At 44.2% G+C, this 17,785-nt stretch overlaps 1 protein-coding gene across 2 annotated transcripts in view; it reads left to right on the top strand.

Moving 5' to 3' along the window:
• LOC126213595 (facilitated trehalose transporter Tret1-like) overlaps positions 1 to 4,562 on the top strand; it is a 54,826-nt gene extending 50,264 nt beyond the window's left edge. For both annotated transcript variants that reach the window (XM_049941456.1, XM_049941457.1), the window contains exon 5: positions 450 to 4,562. In XM_049941456.1, coding sequence (XP_049797413.1) covers positions 450 to 1,013 — 564 coding nt within the window. In that variant the 3' untranslated portion in view covers positions 1,014 to 4,562. The remainder of the gene's footprint in view (positions 1 to 449) is intronic.
• Positions 4,563 to 17,785: the final 13,223 nt, after the last annotated feature.

Here is a 17,785-nt window from a genome sequence, read left to right on the forward strand (position 1 = left end):
GGGGGTGATTTCTCCGCATCTGGAATCGAAAACTTGGTTGCTCATTCCGAGGAATTTTTACAGTCTGTTGGAGACTCTATGGGGAACTGAACTTACATTGCATATTGCCGTAGCTGTGTTCCCTATGTGTATGTGGTTTAATAAATGGCCATAACTTGGAAGTGTAACATACTCTTTGATTTGCCTTTGTATCAATATTTCTCCATCACCTTCACCTTCACTATCATCATCATCATTCTGAGACACCATCCGTGTGAGTGGGCATGTGTGGTGCTCACACAGTGAACTGTGTCCTAGACACAGCACGACCCACGTAGAAGTGGGCACATGCTCCCCTGCCCTACCTTCATTGATTGCATCCCAGTGTGCAACCCGCCTTACTGTATCTGTCATCTACGTTGCCTTCCAAAAGCAGGGACCTGAGATGTTTCGACATGTCGGTGTTGCAGAGAGCGTCGGGCGGAGCCCTGGAGGCGGATACGTCTGCTGTGGTGGTGGGCGCCATGCAGGTGGTGGCGACGCTGGTGGCGTCACTGGTGGTGGACCGCGCGGGTCGCAGGCCGCTGCTCGTGGCGTCCGCCGCAGTGGTGGGGCTGTGCGCACTGCTCCTGGGAGCCTACTTCCAGCTGGACTCCAGTGGCGAGGCCGAGGGCCTGGACTGGCTGCCCCTCGCCAGCCTCTGCCTGTTCGTGGTGGCCTTCTCGCTGGGGCTCGGGCCCGTCACCTGGGTGCTGCTCGGAGAGCTGTACGCCCCCGAGGTGCGCGCCTTTGCGGGCTCCCTCTGCTGCCTCGTCAGCTGGACTTTCTCCTTCCTGGTCACCACCTTCTTCAGCGAGCTCAGCTCCGCCGTCGGCGTCCAGGGAACCTTCTGGATCTTCGGCTCTGTGGCAGTCGCCGGCGCCCTGTTCGTGTTCTTCGTGGTTCCCGAGACGAAGGACCGGTCACTGGAGGAGGTGCAGAGGCAGCTGTCTGGCGGGGCCCGAGTGTGGAGTTTGTCCTGCACCTGCAGATGAGCCTCCTCACCTCGACAAATCTGGATGTTACAGTGATCACCATTCCTCTGGATGAACCCACATTCGTACACGAATCAGCGAATGGTAGTAACACGGTCTCACTTTTTCTAACATCAGACATTCACTTGATCACTTGGAACAATGTATTGGACCACAACAGGAACCCAGGCTCTCATCTGCCACCAGTAATGCTCTTCCAACTGAGCCACTACCTTTTTTTCATAAAATGATACAAGTTTCCAGCTCATGGACTTTATCACATTCATTAGCTGATGTAAATAGTGCTCCAGATCACGATTCATGACTTTTCTCAAGTAAAGCAGTTACCATATACTTACCATGCACTTACATACCATCCTGTATGCCTTATTGGACCCGCTACAGTTGCAGGTTCGAATCCTGCCTCGGGCATCGATGTGTGTGATGTCCTTAGGTTAGTTAGGCTTAAGTAGCTCTAATTTCTAGGGGACTGATGACCTCAAATGTTAAGTCCCATAGTGCTCAGAGCCATTTGACCATTTTTTACCTTATCGCCTGTTCCATATGCCACCTTGATCTCTTAGCCACCTGCTGTTCCAACACAGCACGCTTCTGTGTGAATAAAATGGTCCCTGGTGTAAGCTACTAATGAAATATTGTTTCCAGCTGAATGGTATTGTCGAGATAATCTGACACGCCACACTCATAACTTTTTGATATAGTGACTTTGCCTGAAAATGGTTTGGGCGAGACTGGGGGATGTCTCATGGTATCTCAACACTGCCATCCGACTGGATACCTGAGAGCCATTCATCAAGTACACGTCGTTTACAACCATCTCAGTTCCCTTCTGTAAGCCTTATCACACTCCCCTTAACCTGAATACTACTCCCTAACGTTAAGTAAACTACGACATTGCTGAAACCTCCTTTGCCACAAGATCTCGTGTTTCTGAAAACCACGATTCTGTTCATGAGGACACTCAGTGAACACAAACTTCAAACCCTTGTCCTCAATGTGACCTTCTTACAGGCTTACAAAGTGAAGACACAGTCCACAATCTGTGTGTTGAGATGAAGTTCTCAGTGCTCGACTTAGGTACACCACTGTTCATCAACAATCCCTAAAGCATTCACCATCTTACCCAATCACTTTCCTGTAAGCTGTGAAACCTTTTTCCCGTCATTCTAATCCTCTTGACTTTCTCACAGGCACAGCTAAGACCTTCTCTATCTCCAGCACTACCATCACTCTCAATGCCCACAGTAACTTCCCCGTGTCAGAATCAAGTGCTGGTGTCTAATGACTCTTTCCATGGTCACACAATCACTATCCCACTTTTAACCTACCATTCCAGCTAAATCACTGCAGAAAACATCATCACTGGAATCAAGTATCAAACGGTCTATCCGATTGTCGCTCTATAGACCCTACCTGGATGCGAAATCCCAATAGTTTACCTGTTCACATCCAGGACTACCTCCACATATGATTGTAAACCTATTGGGAAGCCTTAGGTATAAAACTTTGAAGCCAATCACTTCTATCGCAACAGTCTAATAGCGTGCCTTTCTTTCTTCAGAAGACTTTCCCCATTTGTCATATCGAGCCACACTGCAGCAAAGCCTATATGTCCCAATGCTATCTGCTCTCTGCTACTCCCTCTACCGAACAACGTCTCCAGAATTAACCACTTTACAATCTATCCTAATGACATCACCCACAATGACGCGAACTTTGACCAGTCCCTACTCCACAAAGTTTAAAACTACACAATCTGTCCCATCCCAGACTCTCGGCTTGCTGCACACGATGTCAAACCGTTGCTAAAAATATGTACCATCTTTTCTCATTATATCTGCATCACTATTGATACCAAAAGTAATGGCTTACCCTGTATTTAGTAACCCTACCTTAATTCTGCAAAACCGAGCGAGGTGGCGCAGTGGTTAGCACACTGGAATCGCATTCGGGAGGACGACGGTTCAATCCCGCGTCCGGCCATCCTGATTTAGGTTTTCCGTGATTTCCCTAAATCGCTCCAGGGAAATGCTGGGATGGTTCCTTTGAAAGGGCACGGCCGACTTCCTTTCCCATCCTTTCCTAATCCGAGCTTGTGCTCCGTCTCTAATGACCTCGTTGTCGCTGGGACGTTAAACACCAATATCCTCCTCATAATTCTGCAAACATTTGTACCAGCACATACTATCTCACTATTACTCAAGTTGTCTCATTCAATCAGGGTAACTAATGTAGAAAGAAGTACCAGTGAGTGGCCATGGGTGGTTTTTACATTATTGTGAACTTCACCAATAAACATTTCAATTTGTATGTATTACAAATGACTTCACTAATTACTATAGAGTTGAAGGTACGCAATAACGTAAAAGAATTAGCCAGCTACACTTCAGGAATGAAGCTTCCCCACCATTATTTACATTTTCAAACCTTGGTGTATAAAGTGCACACCTTTTTAAATGTGACTTGGCCACCTGAACCCCAAAATTGTACAAGTATTTTAAGTCTTCAAACAGCATTCACTTCTCGTTCTCTGTCCCTTTCTTGTCCCGCAGGTGAGTCAATTAGCCACTCATCAAATTATGTCCTCTCTTCACTGTGAATGAACACATGAGAATATCCTACAGCTCCAAAATACCTGATACCATCCAAAGTATCTTTTCTTGTCTAGCCTCCTGTCTTTACACACTGCCACGTCTGTAACAGCTCATACCTCTACCTTACACCTACATAATTTTCACATCATCTCCTAGAACATTTTCATTGAACCCCTTTTGACTCAGCTGTCATGGGCCCTTTCTTTCTTTCTCCATATCCATACTCGCCTCTTTCTCTTCTCTGTACTAATCTTTCATTTATTACCCATTATTCCTGTTTTTATTATCCCTCCATTCAGCTCTCCAGAAAAACCTTCACAACTTCACGCCCAATATCCATTCCACACCTAATCCATTACCTGTTTACTAAAGTACTTAACTTCCATATTCATTTTTTCCAGACTCCAAAAATCTTTAAGTGAAGGCCCACCACATAGAATCGAGAGTTTGTGTGATTTTCATCCTTCACTTCATATTGGTCTCTTTGCATTGCTCACACTACATAATTACAATGAATCGTTTCATTCAGTTTATAGATTGTGAAATAACTATCATGTTGTACCTAAAATCATGTATTTTAAGGACTCTGTCGATATATTAAGATAAATTTTTGTATACTTCTAAAATTTTTGATCGTATAAACGTTATAATTTTGTACCACTATTATCCCTCACTAACCGTATTGAGTGAAGGGTAAGAAAAGATAATAAAAGAAAAATAACCATCGCTTCTGTATGTCATAGATGACGGAAATCCCATTGATGAGATGTATTCAGAGAATGCCGATATTTTCATGAGTGTCAATAAGTGTCTGCATTGTTTAACTCAAGTAAAAATGTTTCGAAAAAGGTTTTTCTGCTACACAGACAATATCAACACGAACATGCAATTTCACTCCTAGGTTCCTTTCACTCAGTGTGTAACATCGACTTCTTTGGCCAAACGAGCAAACTGCTTCAAGAAGACTTTTAAAAAAGCATTTTATTTATATTTCACGTCCGTGGTACCATGCTATCCTAAGCTACTTGGTCATGGAATGAGTCTATATACACAGTAATTATAAGTCTGTGAAACATTTCAGAAATTTGGTAGAGATAAACAGCCAAGAATAACGTAATAAATGATACAGTATATGAAAGACGGACCTCACAATATTTTTTACAATGTTTATAAATGTTCTATGTGTCCATCCTTCCTCATACTGTACACATAATCGGTAGTCCAACTCTGCTCATACCCAACATATCTGGGTAGACAGTAAGAACAGCTGCTCCACTGTGTGTCGCAAGTATTGAGGTTCTGCCGTAGAACTGGGACAGAAGTGCAAACCTCGATGTAACCCCACAGGAAAAAAATCTGAAGGTGTCAAGTCCGGCGACCTCTGTGGACACTCGAGTAGCACCTGGAGAGTGCCCGCGTCACGGCCTATCCTGAGATGTGGCAACATCTCGTTCCGGTAATCTCGTATACACAGCTGTGGAGGTGTGCGCGGGGGGGGGGGGGGGGAGGGGGGGGGCGCGCTATAGTGCTGCAAGATGAAACTCCTGCTTTCAGTTTCAAGTTGTGGCACGATTTACAATTGCAGCACTTCGAGGTAGGTGATACTATTGGCAGTTCTCTCGAAAAAGAAGCGGTCCGTAGACTGTCTTGTTGGAAACGGCACAGGTGGTATCACGTCAAAGGCCTTTGAATAGTCACTGACGATTGGCAGCGGGCAAATTCCAGCGCACAAAATGCTTTAACTGCCTCGTAAGCAGACATTTTCAGCAACTACACTCTGTGGCGCCCCTGTCGACAGTTTTCAAAACTAACGGGCAGGTACCTCATTCACAACAATTTGAGAGATTGCCTTTCACTTTTTTTTTCCTTTATTGAATTTCGATTCCCCCCGAAGGGGGCGGGCTGGCAGCAGCTTAGTAAGCCGCTCTTCAGCCTACAGACTTTGTTTTGAAAAGGTGAAGATAATATAGAATAAAAAACAGGCGATAAAAACGGAGACTGAAAGGGTAACGTGGCGAAAAAATCGTGGAACTTAAAACATACAACAAAGGGATGATGATGCTAATAAAATACATATGAAGCAGACAGATAAAATAATAGACAGACAATTAAAAAAAAAACACCGCGACAGTCTGGTTTCTGTTCGTAAAAGACATAAAATTCACACCCAGCGACAGCATGGTTTCTGTTCACAACACTTGGAAAGACGAAACAACACTGAACATTCACTGGAACACTGCACTAAAATATGACATACCACAGCCGAGAGCAGGTGGGGGCGAACTGGGCAGATGATGGGAAAATAAAAAAGGGGGGAAGGTGAGGAAAAGCGAAGGGGGGGAGGGGGGAAAGGAGCCAATGGAGGATTAGGACCCATAAGAGGGGTCGGGGGTGTTGGGCAGACGCAACAGGGAGTGGGGAAGGCAGAGGATGGGAATACAAAAGGACTTGGGGGGGGGGGGGAAGGGACGTAGGGAGAGGTTAGGTAGGGAGAAACACAGGATGGAATGGGGCAAGAGGGAGCCCAGAGAAAGGACGGAGGAAAGGAGGGGGGGTGGGGGGAGGGCTACTGTATCGTTTTTTACGTTGTCTTCAGCCATTTGTGCATACTGTTACTTGTATTTTAAATGTTTAATTAATTTTACAATTAACACACACAAATAAGCGTCAAACGAGAAAACTACAAAGAACGAAACTCGTCTAGCTTGAAGGGGGAAATCAGATGGCGCTATGGTTGGCCCGCTCGATGGCGCTGCCATAGGTCAAACGGATATCAACAGCGTTTATTTTTTTAAATAGGAACCCCCATTTTTATTACATATTCGTGTAGTACATAAAGAAATATGAATGTTTTATTGGACCACTTTTTTCGCTTTGTGATAGATGCTGTTGTAATAGTCGCAAACGTGGTATCACGTAATATTCCCCCAGTGCGGACGGTTTTTTGCTTCGTGATACATTACCCGTGTTAAAATGGACAGTTTACCAACTGCGGAAAAGGTCGATGTTGTGTTGATATATAGCTACTGTGATCAAAATGCCCAACGGGGGTGTGCTATGTATGCTGCTCGGTATCCTGGACGACATCATCCAAGTGTCCGGACCGTTCGCCCGATAGTTAGGTTATTTAAGGAAACAGGAAGTGTTCACCCACGTGTGAAACGTCAAACCACGACCTGCAACAAATTATGATGCCCAAGTAGGTGTTTTAGCTGCTGTCGCAGCTAATCCGCACATCAGTAGCAGACAAATTGCGTGAAAATCGGGAATCTCGAAAACGTCGGTGTTGAGAATGCTACATCAACATCGATTGCACCCATACCATATTTCTATCCACCAGGAATTGCATGGCGATGACTTTGAACGTCGTGTACAGTTCTGCCACTGGGCACAAGAGAAATTAAAGGACGATAACAGATTTTTCGCACGCGTTCTTTTTTTTGCGACGAAGCGTCATTCACCAACAGCGGTAACGTAGACCGGCATAATATGCACTATTGGGCAACGGAAAATCCACGATGGCTGCGACAAGTGGAACATCAGCTACCTTGGCGGATTAAAGTACGGTGCGGCATTATGGGAGGAAGGATAATAGGACCCCATTTTATCGGTGACAATCGAAATTGTGCAATGTGTGCTGATTTTCTATGTAATGTTGTACAGATGTTACTACAAGATGTTTCACTGCATGACAGAATGGCGATGTACGTCCAACATGATGGATGTCCGGCACATAGCTCGTGTGCGGTTGAAGTGGCATTGAATAGCATATTTCATGACAGGTGGATTGGTCATCGAAGCACCATACCGTGGCCCGCACGTTCACCGGATCTGAAGTCCTCAGATTTATTTCTGTGGAAAAAGTTGAAGGATATTTGCTATCGTGATCCACCGAGAACGCGTGACAGCATGCGTCAGCGCATTGTCAATGCATGTGCGAACATTACGGAAGGCGAACTACTCGCTGTTGAGAAGAATGTCGTTACACGTATTGCCAAATGCATTGAGGTTAACGGACATCATTTTGAGCATTTATTGCATTAATGCGGTAATTACAGTTAATCACGCAGTAACAGTATGTGTTCTCAGAAATGATAAGTTCACAAAGGTACATGTATCACATTGGAACAACCGAATTAAAATGTTCAAATGTACCTACGTTCTGTATTTTAATTTAAAAAAACCTGGCTGTTACCAACTGTTCGTCTAAAATTGTGAGCCATACGTTTGTGACGATTACAGCGCCATCTATCACAAAGAGAAAAAAAGTGGTCCAACTAGAACATTCATATTTCTTTACGTACTACACGAATATGTAATAAAAAATGGGGGTTCCCATTTTTAAAAAACGCAGTTGATATCCGTTTGACATATGGCAGCGCCATCTAGCGACCCAACCATAGCGCCATCTGGTTTCCCCCTTCAAGCTAGTCAAGTTTCGTTCTTTATAGTTTTTTTCGTTTGAAGATTATTTCGTGACATATTTGGCCCAGTCACGATCAATGGACCACCCAGTACCTGTGTATTTGTGCGCGTGCTACCCAAAAATGGGCCTAATTCTTTTCCATATAAATCGATTCCGCATCAACGCATTAGCATACCTACCAGGTTTCGCTAGCATACGATAATTACAGCCCACACTGGACCTGTGCGATTCTGTGTGGGCTGTAACTATTTCCTCTCGTGTTGCAGTTTCGTTTTTGCAGTGAGTAGCTGTCAGCCAAAACAAATACTGGCCATCCAATGTGTCTTGTGACGCGCCATAACAGTCAAAATGACTTTTAAAGTGTATTTTACGAGTTCATTCGATAGAACTGACGCAAATTAGTCTTGTACGGCATCTGTTCTCTAGGTATGTATTAAAAGTTACAGTTATAGATGAAGAATAACAGACTGCATTCTAATCTCTACACCCTTCATCTCCTTTCCCAAGGTGGCTTCCATCAACTCCCCCTCCTGGATGATGCCCTCTCTCCCTTCGTTTACACCTCCTATCAACTCTGATCCTCACCCCCTCCTTTCCTCTGTCCTTTTCCTGGGCTCCCTCTCTCCCCCCTTCCATCCTCTTTTTTCCCCCACCTACCCTCTCTCTGCCCCACTTCTCTCCCCTGAGTCCTTTTGCATTTCCCTCCTCTGCCTCTTCTCATTCCCTCTCGTGTCTGCCCTGACCCTCCCCCTCCCTTATGAGTCCTCTGCCTCCTTTGGTCCCCCCCCCTTCGTTTTTCCTCTCCTCCCTCCTTGTTCTCCCCCTCATCTGTCCAGATCCACCCCCGCATCTGCCCTCGGCTATAGTGTGTTATCTTTGTGCCGCCATTTTAGTACAGTGTTTACAGTGAGTGTTCAGTGGTGCGAACAGACATCATACTGTCGCTGGGTGTGATTTTATGTCTTGCGAACAGAAACCAGACTGTCGCCATGTTGTTTTTTTCTAAACTGTCTGTCTACTATGTTACCTGTCTGCTTCCTGTGTATTTTATTAGCTTTGCCAGCCCTTTGCTTTATGTATTAACTTTCCTCAATTTCCGCCGTTTTACAATTTCAGTCACCGTTTTATCGCCTATTTTTTTTGTTTCTTATCTTCTTTCTTACGTTTTAAAAAGTCTGTAGGCTGCAGAGCAGCGTAATAAGCTGCTGCCAGCCCGCCCCTTTCAGGGGAAATCGAAATACAATAAAGGAAAAAAACTGCATTCTAGCAGCGAGTGAGCACCGCTACGATGAACACCCCTTACAAAAGACGTCTGCGATCCATTCTAGAATACTGCTCAAATGTGTGGCATCTGTTCCAAATATGACTAACAGTGTGTATGATGTGTATCCGCAGAAATTCACCCAAGAGACGTCAAGATTCTCAAATAACCACTTTTAATGTAACTGATCCGGTGAGTTTTTGAACGTACAGCGCTTGAAAACCTAAGGATGACCGAAATTACTCGGACAGTATTGCATCTGAAACGGATGATAGGTATCCAGTAAACGCTTATAGGCAGAATACTATGACACCGAAATGGTACGACATTTCATTTCTACATATTTCATCGTATTAATATGAGTGTCACTGAAGAGCCAAAGAAACTGGTACACCTGTCTAATATCGTGCAAGGCCACCGCGAGCACGCGGAAGTGGCGCAACACCACGTGGCATGGTCCGAACTAATGTCTGAAGTAGTACTGGAGGAAACTGACACCATGGATCCTGTAGGGCTGTCCATAAATCTGTAAGAGTACGAGGGGGTGGAGATCCCTTCTGAACAGCACGTTGCAAGGCATCCCAGATATGTTCAACAATGTTCATGTCTGGGAAGTTTGGTGGCCAGCGGAAGTGTTTAAACTCAGAAGGGTGTTCCTGGAGCCGCATGGCAGCAATTCCGGACGTTTGGAGTGTCACATTGTCCTGCTGGAAGTGCTCAAGTCCGTCAGAACCCACAACGGACGTGAAAGGATGCAGTTGATCAGACAGGATGCTTACTTACATGTCACCTGTCAGATTCATATCTAGACGTATCAGGAGTCCCATATCACTCCAACTGTACACGCCCCACACCATACACAGCCTCCACCAGCTTGAACAGTCCCCTGCTGACATGCAGGGTCCATGGATATGTTCGTACACCAAAATTTTTGGTAAAATTTTCAAAGGTGCTAAGGATGCCAGAATGAGGCAGCTCGTAGTCCACTTTTGAGTCAGAGTCTCTTAAATAAAGAGCACCATATTCGCCTTTTTTCCGATAGGAGCATTTTTCCGCCGGTTCCCTTCTTTTCCCTGCTACAGGAGGACATATGAGGGTGGTGTGGAAAGTTCTCAGAACGGAATAGAAAAAAAACTACTTATGTCACTGAAACTTTTTTTATTCTTCAATGTAGTCTCCTTATAGATTAATGTACTTGGTCCAACGATGTTCCAGTGCCTTGATCCCATCTCGAAAATGAGTTTCCTCTAGGCCAGCAAAATAGTAGTTAACTCTGGCTATCAATTCTTCATTTGAAGTGAATCTTCGTCCACCAAGAAACATTTTCAGTTTTGGGAAGAGGTGCACGTCTGACGGAGCCATATCATGTGAATAAGGTGGGTGTGGGAACAATTTATACCTTAGTCCGTGTAATTTTGCCATGGCGACGGCACATGTGTGCAGGCGCGCATTGTCTTGAGGGAAGATGACTTTCTTCCTTGCTAAACCTGGCCTTCTCTCGCGTATCTCTAGCTTCAATTTGTGCAGGAGGTTAGCATAGTTTTCTCCAGTAATTGTTTGCCCAGCGGAGAGACAATCTACAAACAGAACACTGATACTGTGACCTTTCCCACTGTAGGAATTGTCTCGGCTTTCTTTGGTGGCAGAGAATCAGCATGTTTCCACTGTTTTGACTGTTGTTTTGTCTCTGGAGTATAGTATCGCACACAATTTTCATCTGTGGTCACAAATGGGAGTAAAAAAGCTTGCTCATTTCTCCTAAGACGGGCCAAACATTGTTCCAATATGTCCATTCTCGTGCGTTTTTGATCCATCATGAAGAGTCACGGCACCCCGCTTGCAGATAATTTTTTATTTCTAATTCTTCAGTTAAAAAGTGATGATATACTCTTTCAGATGGCATCTGGCAAGAGTGAGCACTTTCACGCACTTTCAGTCGGCGATCCTCCGTGCACTTTTGCAGTGATTTCTGGAGTAGTGACACATCTTGGCCGACCACTCAGCGGATCATCGTCTACGCTCTCCCGACCAAATTTAAATTCATTTGTCCACTTGGCAACAGTGGAATATGAAGGAGCATAGTCCCCCAGTGTACTCGTGAAACCGGCATAAATGTCCTTAGCTTTCATACCTTTCTTTACGAAGTACTTACTGCTCGAATATCGATTTTTTCCAATCTTCGCAAATCACTACGCGGGAACAACAAGAGAGCCACGTCACCGACACATCTCTCTTCCAAGACCACTGACCTGGCACGTGTTTACAGGCAACAGTCCAATGAATATCACGTGAACAACTCGTTGCGCTAGCGCTGACCTCTCGTGGTGGTTCCGAGAACTTTTTAAACCACTCTCGTATGTCACCATGTACTGGGTGTTTCAAAAATGACCGGTATATTTGAAACGGCAATACAAACTAAACGAGCAGCGATAGAAATACACCGTTTGTTGCAATATGCTTGGGACAACAGTACATTTTCAGGCAGACAAACTTTCGAAATTACAGTAGTTACAATTGTCAACAACAGAAGGCGCTGCGGTCTGGGAAACTCTATAGTACGATATTTTCCACATATCCACCATGCGTAGCAATAATATGGCGTAGTCTCTGAATGAAATTACCCGAAACCTTTGACAACGTGTCTGGCGGAATGGCTTCACATGCAGATGAGATGTACTGCTTGAGCTGTTCAATTGTTTCTGGATTCTGGCGGTACACCTGGTCTTTCACGTGTCCCCACAGAAAGAAGTCACAGGGGTTCATGTCTGGCGAATAGGGAGGCCAATCCACGCCGCCTCCTGTATGTTTTGGATAGCCCAAAGCAATCACACGATCATCGAAATATTCATTCAGGAAATTAAAGACGTCGGCCGTGCGATGTGGCCGGGCACCATCTTGCATAAACCACGAGGTGTTCGCAGTGTCGTCTAAGGCAGTTTGTACCGCCACAAATTCACGAAGAATGTCCAGATAGCGAGATGCAGTAATCGTTTCGGATCTGAGAAATGGGCCAATGATTCCTTTGGAAGAAATGGCGGCCCAGACCAGTACTTTTTGAGGATGCAGGGACGATGGGACTGCAACATGGGGCTTTCCGGTTCCCCATATGCGCCAGTTCTGTTTATTGACAAAGCCGTCCAGGTAAAAATAAGCTTCGTCAGTAAACCAAATGCTGCCCACATGCATATCGCCGTCATCAATCCTGTGCACTATATCGTTAGCGAATGTCTCTCGTGCAGCAATGGTAGCGGTGCTGAGGGGTTGCCGCGTTTGAATTTTGTACGGATAGAGGTGTAAACTCTGGCACACAAGACGATACGTGGACGTCGGCGTCATTTGGACCGCAGCTGCAACACGGCGAACGGAAACCCGAGGCCGCTGTCGGATCACCTGCTGCACTAGCTGCGCGTTGCCCTCTGTGGTTGCCGTACGCGGTCGCCCTACCTTTCCAGCACGTTCATCCGTCACGTTTCCAGTCCGTTGAAATTTTTCAAACAGATCCTTTATTGTATCGCTTTTCGGTCCTTTGGTTACATTAAACCTCCGTTGAAAACTTTGTCTTGTTGCAACAACACTGTGTTCTAGGCGGTGGAATTCCAACACCAGAAAAATCCTCTGTTCTAAGGAATAAACCATGTTGTCCACAGCACACTTGCACGTTGTGAACAGCACACGCTTACAGCAGAAAGACGACGTACAGAATGGCGCACCCACAGACTGCGTTGTCTTCTATATCTTTCACATCACTTGCAGCGCCATCTGTTGTTGACAATTGTAACTACTGTAATTTCGAAAGTTTGTCCGCCTGAAAATGTACTGTTGTCCCAAGCATATTGCAACAAACGGTGTATTTCTATCGCTGCTCGTTTAGTTTTTATTGCCGTTTCAAATATACCGGTCATTTTTGAAACACCCTGTACCTTGTATATGTACATATCTGAATCCTGATGTACCTTACCAGTGGCTGTAATACCCAAATCTCGTACTTGTAAACTGTTCTCCAGTCTAGACGGTGCTGATAGACAAAAACAAATATTCAATTCTCTGGCTGCAGCTTTTGAAAACAGTTCTTGTGTAACATACAAAAGAACATTTTATTGCTAGTTTAGATACATAGTCATTAATATGGATTGAATTGCGAATGTCCCAATTGTGTACGAACACCGATTTATCACGTCTTATTGTATTTATGTGAGCAGCCATCTTAAGTTATTTGCAGATGATGCTGTCGTTTTTAGTCTAGCAAAGTCATCAGAAGATCAAAACAAATTGCAAAACGATTTAGGAACGATATCTGTATGGTGGGGAAATTGGCAATTTACTCTAAATAATGAAAAGTGTGAGGTCATCCACATGAGTGCTAAAAGGAATCCATTAAACTTCGGTTACACGATAAATCAGTCAAATCTAAAAGCCTTAAATTCAAGTAAATACCTAGGAATTATAATTACAGACAACTTAAACTGGAAAGAACACATACAAAATGGTATTGGGAAGCTAACCAAAGACTGCATTTTATTGGCAAACAGAAAATGCAACAGATTTACTAAAGTGCTGCCTACACTACGCTTTTCCGTCCTCTTTTAGAATACTGCTGCCTGGTGAGGGATCCTTACCAGATGGGACTGACGGAGTACATCGGGAAAGTTCAAAGAAGAGCAGCAAGTTTAGTGTCATCGACAAATAGGGGAGAGAGTGTCACTGGCATGATACAGAATTTGGGTTGGACATCTTTAAAATAAAGGCGTTTTTCTCAGAAATTTCGATCACCAACTTTCTCCTGCGAATGCGAAAATATTTTGCTGACGGCGACCAAACATGGGGAGGAAGTATAACCATGATAAAATAAGGGAAATCAGAGCTCGCACACAAAGACATTGGCGCTCGTTTCTTCCGCCCGCTGTTCGAGATTGGAATGACAGAGAATTATTGTGAAGGGAGTTCGACAAACCCTCTGCCACACACTGAAGTTTAATATGCAGAGTATCCATCTAAGTGTGGATGTTGGCGTAGGCTGTGTTACCAGTAGCATACAATACTACCCTGTGTCTCCTGTGCTACATTTCGCCCTGTTAGATGGTTTCAGTATACTGAGGAAGTAGAATCTGTTTTACCTCGGTATTTGTCCTATGTTGGGCCTATGTAACATCGTAACAGCGTACGACTTAAAACAACGTATACTCTGAGCTGTCTCGACAAATTATACTATAATGCTTCCAGTTTTGAGATGGCTGTGTGGGCAATTTCCGAAACCCAATAAATGAAAAATAGTCTTCACTCACATATTTGGGAACCTAGTCTGTACGCTCGGACTTTTGTTAGCAGTCTGCAGTGGGCACCGTGTCAAACACTTTCCGGTAACCTACACTGTGTGATCAAAAGTATCCGGACACCCTCAAAAACATACGTTTTTCATATTAGGGGCATTGTGCTGCCACCTACTGCCAGGTACTCCATATCAGCCACCTCGGTAGTCATCAGACACCGTGAGAGAGCAGAATGGGGCGCTCTGCAGAACTCACGAACTTCGTACGTGGTCAGGTGATTGGCTGTCACTTGTGTCACACATCTGTGCGCGACATTTCCACTCTCCTAAACATCCCTAGGTCTATTGATTCCGATATGATGCTGAAGTGGAAATATGAAGGGACACGTACAGCACAAAAGCGTACAGGCCGACCTTGTCTGTTGACTGACAGAGAGCACCGACAGTTGAAGAGGGTCGTAATGTGTAATAGGCAGACATCTATCCAGGCCATCAAACTGTATCAGGATTGACTACATGACAGTTAGGCAGGAGGTGAGAAAACTTGGATTTCGTGCTCGAGCCATTGTTCATAAGCCACACATCACTCCGGTAAATGCCAAACGACGCCTTGCTTGTTGTAAGGAGCGTAAACATTGGGCGACTGAACAGTGGAAAAACGTTGTGTGGAGTGACGAGTCACGGAACACAATGTGGCGATCCGGTGCGAGGGTGTGGATATGGCGAATGCCCAGCGAACGTCATTTGACAGCGTGTGTTGTGCCAACAGTAAAATTGGGAGGCGGTGGTGTTATGGTGTAGTCGTGTTTTTCATGGAGGGGGCTTGCTCTATGTACAGACTGAATGACATTGGGGATAGGCTACAGTCCTGCCTCACTCCCTTCTCAGCCACTGTTGCCCTTTCGTGCCCCTCGACTCTTTTAACTGCCATCTGGTTTCTGTACAAATTGTAAATAGCCTTTCGCTCCTTGTATTTTATGCCTGCCACCTTGAAAATTTGAATGAGCTTGTTCCAGTCAACACTGAAAAAAGCTCTCTATGCCTACAAATGCTATAAACGTAAGTTTGTCTTTCCTTAACTTAGCTTCTAAGTGGTGGTAGTTGGTGGTAGTTAGTGTTTAACGTCCCGTCGACAACGAGGTCATTAAAGACGGAGCGCAAGCTCGGGTTTAGGGAAGGATTGGGAAGGAAATCGGCCGTGCCCTTTCAAAGGAACCATCCCGGCATTTGCCTGAAACGATTTAGGGAAATCACGGAAAACCTAAATCAGGATGGCCGGAGACGGGATTGAACCGTCGTCCTCCCGAATGCGAGTCCAGTGTGCTAACCACTGCGCCACCTCGCTCGGTAGCTTCTAAGTACTAGGGTTAGTATTGGCTTGCGTTTTCCTACATTTTTGCAGAGCGGAGATGTATCTACCCTGGGTTCATCGTCCACCAGATTTTTCCATGCGTGTGTTTTGCAATGGTAACTCATTAAACTTTCAGCACGGTACTTTTCACATCTGTCAGCAGCAGCTTTATGTGGAATTGGAATTATAATACTCTTCTTCATGTCTGAGGGTATTTCGAATGTGTCACCCATCTTTCTCACCAGGTGTAAGAGTTCTGTCATGGCTTTCTTACCCAAGGATATCAGTAGTTCTAACAGAACACTCAGGGCCTTGTTTCAACTTTGGTGTTTCAGTGCACTGTCGAATTCTTCATGCAGTATCATACCTCCCACCTCATCTTCATCTATGTCCTCTTCCATTTCCATAACACTGCCATCAAGTATATCACCACTGTGCGGAAACTCTACATAATCCTTCCATCTTCTTGTTTCCCCTTCATTGCTTAGGACTGGTTTTCCATCTGAGCTCTTGATAATCATACAGGTGGATCTCTTTCCTCCAAAGGCTCCATAATTTTTCTGTAGGCGGCACTTATCTTTCCCCTAATGATTTATGCTTCTATGTCCTTACATATGTCCTCTAATTATTCACACTTAGACATTTTGCAGTTCCTGTTGATCTCATGTTTGAGCTGTTTGTATTTAATTTTGCCTGCTTGATTTGTTGCATTTTTTATATTTTCTCCTTTCATCAATTAAATTCAATATCTCTTTTGTTGCCCAAGGATTTCTACTAGCTCTCGTCTTTTTACCCACTTTATCCTCTGCTGTCTACACTATTTCATCTCTCAAATCTACCCATACTACTTCTACTGTTTTCCTTTCCCCTGTTCTTGTCAACTGTTCTCTAATGCTCTCTCTGAAACTCTGTTCAATGTCTGGTTCTTTCAGTTTATCTGGGTCCCATCTCTTTAAATTGCTACCTTTTTGCAGTTTCTTCAGTTTTAATCTATAGTCTGTAACGAATAAATTGTGGTCAGAGTCTACATCTACCTCTGGAAATGTCATACAATTTAAAAACTGGTTTCCAACCCTCTGTCTTACCGTTATATAATCAATCTGAAATCTGTCAGTGGCTCCAGGTATTTTTCACATATACAGCCTTCTTTCATAATTCTTAAACATCCATATTCACCTACTACTTTAATTCTCTTCCTTTTCCTACTACCGAATTCCAGTCCCCAGCAACTATTAAATTTTAGTCTCCCTTAACTATCTGAATAATTTCTTTTTTCTCACCATACATTTCTTCAATCTCTTCATCATCTGCAGAGCTTGTTGGCATATAAACTTGTACTACTGTGGTAGGCATTCACTATGATTTTCATAGTAGGTTATCTGCATTCCTAATTTTTATTCATCATTAAACCTATTCCTGCATTATGCCTATCTGATTTTGTATTTATAGCCCATAATTCCAATTTGTCCTGCCACTGAACTAATTAACTCTCACTATATCTAACATTAACCTATCCATTTCCCTTTTTAAATTTGCTAACCTACCAGCCCAATTAAGGGATCTGACTTTCAACACTCTGATTCATAAACCCCAGTTTTTTTTTCTCCTGATAACGATACTTTCCTCATTAGTACCTGAACGGAGATCGAAATGAGGAAATATTATACCTCTGCAATATTTTGCCCAAGAGGATGCCATCATTTAACCACACATCAAAGCTGGATGCCCTCAGCAAATCTTACGGGTGTAGTTTCCCCTTTCTTTCAGTGGTTTGCAGTGTGAGCACAGCAAGGCCATTTGCTTGATGTTGAAAGGCCAGTTCAGTCAGTCATCCAGACTGTTGCCCCTGCAACTTCTAAAAAGGCTGCTGCCCT

This window comes from Schistocerca nitens, chromosome 11, assembly GCF_023898315.1.
Source record: "Schistocerca nitens isolate TAMUIC-IGC-003100 chromosome 11, iqSchNite1.1, whole genome shotgun sequence".
In the NCBI taxonomy this organism is placed as follows: Eukaryota; Metazoa; Arthropoda; class Insecta; order Orthoptera; family Acrididae; genus Schistocerca; species Schistocerca nitens.